The following is a 5,084-nucleotide window of genomic DNA, read 5'->3' as shown; positions in this document are numbered from 1 at the left end:
GTAGTTTTTTCTTGCGTGTAGTGGCTCTAGATGTGGATGTACTGACTCCAGCCTCTGCCTTGCAATGCTCCCTCAAATTCTTAAATTGATATTTTACTCAGTTTTCTGTCAATAGATTTAGATGCAGCACTCTGGTAAAGCCAGCTTGTTTGGCAAAGACCTTTTGAGGATCCCTTTGGTCTTCTGGACATCTATCAAGTCAGCGATCTTCACTGTGATGGTGTAGCTACTGACTCAGACCATTGAAAGGCAGTAAACCCTTACAGCTGTTTGAGTTGTTTAGCTAGTGTCTGACTTACACCATGAGCTTTCAACATGATTTTTTAAAAATTATATTAAACTTACAAAAAAAAACATATAATTTTTTTTATTTTCCTACTTTGCAAATAAAATTAATTAACATAGCAAGGTAATTAATTATAATTCTTTTTATATGTGTTATGATTACATAATTACCTAATTAATATTATTTTATTTTTTTAAACTGACTGATAAAAATATTAAACTTTTATAAAAGTACTCATTTCTGACATGTACCTATGTCTGTGGAGCAGACCAGTCAGCGTCAGAGATTATCCGTCCGGTGTATAAATGTCTATGGTGAGAACAGACAGGAGTAAAGCTCAGACTCACCTGAGAGCAGACAGGTGGCTGCAGGCCGGGTCCAGCTAAGAGGATCAGAGCGCACACACACGCACACAAACTAAGCTGAGCTGCAGTGCAGAGGATCAGTTCAGAGATTGTGCGTCTGAAGGATGATGGGAAGAGGTAGTGATTCGACGACGAGGAACTCGGAAAACCCAGCTGACCCTTGAACCTGCAGCCATTCTGTGAGTTTATTCAATTCAATTCAATTCAATTTTATTTATATAGCCCAATATCACAAATTCAATTTGCCTCATTGGGCTTCATGCCTGTAGTTTTAACAGATGCACAGATGGAGTCATAAAATATGCACAATAGGTAAAAACTAAACAGACTATAAAGAACGGTCATCCCTGTCCTTAGACCCTCCCTCGCGGTAAGGAAAAACTCCTAAAAAAACCTGAGTCAGGAAAAAAAGAAGAAACCTTAGGGATTCCCACATGAGGGAGAGATCCCATCCCAGGACGGACAGGCGATACCAGAACGGTTAAAGAAAAGTTAGCTGCTAAAACTGCATATATGAGTAGAGTTCATTCATATAGAGCTGAGGGACGAGTGATGATTAAGTCAGTTTATGTAATTTCATCTGATGAGAGCAACTTCTGAAATAGTTTTATAGAATCTGAGACCTATCCAAAATCAGAGGAACATAAACCAGCAGGACCAGGTCAAGCTGTGTGTTAAGCTTTTTAAAATAACCAGAAGTCTTAAAAACTTTTATTTATAACTTTCCAAAAGTGTGTGTTTTTGTGGTTTGTTACTCTTTTACTCTATACAGCTGTTAAACCCTTATTTGATCTCTGTTACACCTCTGGTGCATCTCTTATACTCCTTTATTTAATCTGTGTTATACCTCCATTATATGTCTGTTAAACCTTTGTTATACCACTGATCCACATCTATTTAATCTCTTTTTTAATCTCTATTACACCATTGTTATAGCTCTACTACACCACTGTTACACAACTGTTACACTACTGACACACATCTGTTTGATCTGGGTAAATCTCTATACCCCGCCGTTAAACATTTGTTATGCGGCTGTTGAGACACTGTTACACCTACCTCAATTTTACCTCTGGTAAACCACTGTTACACTGCTGTAACACATCTGTCACCCCTTTATCACCATGTCTCGGTCACGTCTCTGTTCTGCCTGCATTGTTTCCATAACATTTCTGTCATGAGTTACAAAATGAAAGATAGTAATAATAATACTGTAATATTGTGGATGAAATAACGCAGGATATCTTGATACATCATCAGCATACTGACTTCTGTTGCACAACTTTTTATAATTATATCTTTTTTGATCATTCATCCCATATTTATTTTTTTACCATTGTATTTCATGGACAACATTAACAAGCAGGAAGTATTGAGTTAAAATTTAAATTGCTCAAGTAACTTTTAAAGACTTTTACCATTACTCTTACTCAATTCAGTAAGCATTTAAGTAGTTATTTTAACAATTATGTATTCATTTAGTGGAAAGGCTATGATTGAACACTTGAGAAAGATTAACAGTTGTTTTATTTGTTCGTGTTTGTGCAGGTGTCATGGATGTAGAGGATCCATCTCCTCTTCAGCGCTTTGGCATAGCAAAGCGATCCATAACGTCCATCTTTGATCAGCTGCTGGACTTTGTGAAGGATGGCTCTGCCTTCGTGGATGGTTAGAAATACACTGTTCAGTTCCACTCCAGCAAATACAAATCTACAGGTCTTAGTTCATTAAACATCCTAAGTTGTTGTAGTGAAACTACATAACTCCACAACTGCACAGGGTAAAATGATGCTTCTCTCACACCTGAAATTAAAAAAATAATAGGAAAGAACCAAGAAGTCTTTGATCTGGCTTGATTTTTGTGAAATCAAGACAAAAATCTCCCAATCTAAGAGAAACCTCTATACCACAGCCACCGAGATAGAAGACATAAAACCTGAAAAAATTGAAATGAGTGTCAGTCAAAAAAGAAGATCCGAAACACAAAACTGCAGCGGAATCAAGCAGAGAGACTGAAATGGTGCCAGAACTGCAGAGATTTAGTGAAGACAAAAGGAACAAATGTACAGAACCAAACACAGATTTTCACAGAACACAAGAAAGCACAAGTTCTGACTTTTTCAGAGTTTTGAATATTTATCTGTCAGAAACTGTCTGCATGGGGATGTCTTCTATAAAGCTGAAGGGGGCAGAAGATAATTATCAAGTATTCAAGGTTCTGGAGCTTTCTTATAATTTACAAAATAATTTAATTTTGGATTAACAGCACACAGATTTAACAGAACAGATATTCAGTTTGTTGCGCTTCTCAAACACTAAAGGACTTTTATGATGCTTGTCCTTAAAACACTGAAAACATGAACAGAAATCCTGGCTTCTTAAAGTGTTTTCTGATCTCACATTCATCTCTTGTTTTTATTTTTGGGATGTCAGCGGCCTTGCAAAGTGATGACCTGGTGGCTGTAGAGGAGCAAAGTCTGGAAATGCAGAGCTGTGCCACCAAGCTGTCCACCATCAGAGAGGTTCTCCTCCGGAGGCACATGAAAGTGGCCTTCTTTGGCAGGTAAGAGTCAGGCTTTAAAAACATCAGAACTCTACTTTACCTTGACTGCAAACGTAAAGTTAAGATCTTTTCAGAGAAGCGGTAGTTTCATGTGTCAGTTTATGCTACACCACATTTGATCTCCTAGAATGTTTAGAGAACTTATGGACACAGAAAATAGGTGTCCGAGAGCTAAAAGCGTGTTTCATCATTTCTGTAATGATCTGTGTGAACTGATTTACATTGTGGCGCTAGGACAGACTGACCACAGCAACAAAACCAAGGGAACTCTGCCACACTTGGTTTGTTTGGTTGCAGTTTTAACTTTTAAACAGAACCTAAAACTGCATTGACTTCTTCCTGGTTTCAGTTCTGTAGGAGTTGCTCTCTGAACCAACAGAATTCTGGAAGCTGAGATTTAGTCTGCTGTAGTTTCTGTGCTTAAATGATGAAAGTACACGCACGTGCACCGAGTGGGGCTGCGGTGACCTCTGCCTCCTGCTGTATTGTGGGCTCTGATTCAGCAGCTGCTGGTGTTCAACTGCAGATTAAGACGAGCCTGCAGACGGGCACAAACTGCAGCTTCAGATAAACTTATCTGAGAGTGAAGTGGAGCTGAAGCTTCGGCAACCGTTGCTGCAGGGTATGCAGGGTACGTGATGCAACGACAGTCACATGTTCCAGTGAGCTTTCCTGCGAAATTCAGAAAAGAATTGATAAGTTTCACGTCACGACAGAAATATTCCCACCTTTTTAGTTGCATCATCTTCAGAAAAGCTTCATCTGCTCTGAGCTGGCCTTCATTTACATCAGGGGGAGTCTTTATTTTAAAGTTGTAAATTCCATCTTTGACAGCAGTGTTCATCAATAAACACTGATGACCTTCTTCATGAAACTCTGCAGAACATTGTTGCGCCTCAGGATAACAAATACTGACACTCTGTTTGAATAAACTGTGAAGAGTCAGGATGACTAAAGTGAGGCTTGGGCAAAGATGAGTGCTTCTCTTCAGGGGAAAACTTCAGCTCCTGAATGTCAGCGGAAATCTTTCCTTTCCCGTCCGGACTTCACCTTTAAATCTTAATCCATTAGCTGACAGCTGCCATTAGTCCTGCTCTTTTGGTCATCTGATTTTGATTGCCACTTCAATGATTTTATTCACAAAAACAGCCTGAAACACACCTAAAATTGTTTTAAACATGAAATCTGGAAAAACCCATTGTTGTTGGAACCAGTGGGGTACTGCCTATTTGGAAGGCCAGGAAAGGGGACACTCAGTCCAGTTCTCATATGCAGCTAATGGTTGTGCCTTATTTGTTGCCATAGTAACAGAATAGCATAATCATGGCATAATAAAGAGGGAATAAGCCATTGTTATGTCATTCTCATCAGGCTTCCCTGTACTTTTTATGTTAGTAACTGGTCATTTTGCTTTAGCTACTAAACTGATCTTTTGTTTTTTTAATGGTGACAATGATGTTTTGTGATCTCAGGACAAGTAATGGGAAGAGCACTGTGATCAACGCCATGCTCAGGGACCGTGTGCTGCCCAGTGGAATCGGACACACCACCAACTGCTTCCTGAGCGTGGAGGGGACGGATGGAGATGAGGCGTACTTGACTGCCGAGGAGTCAGAGGAGAGGCGGAGCATCAGTGTACGGCAGCCGCCATGCTTTAGTTGTCTATTCTCTGCTGGAGTCTCACTCTCACTCCCTCCTCAGACTGTTAACCAGCTGGCCCATGCCCTCCACATGGACCCCACGCTGGACTCCAGCTGCCTGGTGAAGGTGTTCTGGCCCAAAAGCCGATGTGCTCTGCTGAGAAACGACCTGGTGCTCATGGACAGGTGATGCCCCATCCTTTCCACCTGCACACAGCTGGACATACATG

At 40.2% G+C, this 5,084-nt stretch overlaps 1 protein-coding gene across 1 annotated transcript in view; it reads left to right on the top strand.

The window, feature by feature from the left end:
* Nucleotides 1-2,195: 2,195 nt before the first annotated feature.
* Nucleotides 2,196-5,084, top strand: part of mfn1a (mitofusin 1a) — a 9,448-nt gene continuing 6,559 nt past the window's right edge. The window contains 4 exon segments of the mRNA XM_036216289.1: nucleotides 2,196-2,319; nucleotides 3,085-3,214; nucleotides 4,687-4,849; nucleotides 4,916-5,040. Of these exon segments, the coding sequence (XP_036072182.1) occupies nucleotides 2,205-2,319; nucleotides 3,085-3,214; nucleotides 4,687-4,849; nucleotides 4,916-5,040 (533 nt within the window). The 5' untranslated portion in view covers nucleotides 2,196-2,204.

This window comes from Oryzias melastigma, linkage group LG17 (assembly GCF_002922805.2).
Source record: "Oryzias melastigma strain HK-1 linkage group LG17, ASM292280v2, whole genome shotgun sequence".
Classification (NCBI taxonomy): Eukaryota; Metazoa; Chordata; class Actinopteri; order Beloniformes; family Adrianichthyidae; genus Oryzias; species Oryzias melastigma.
The sequence above is the reverse complement of the archived record's forward strand: the minus strand, read 5'-3'. Positions and strand labels throughout refer to the sequence as shown.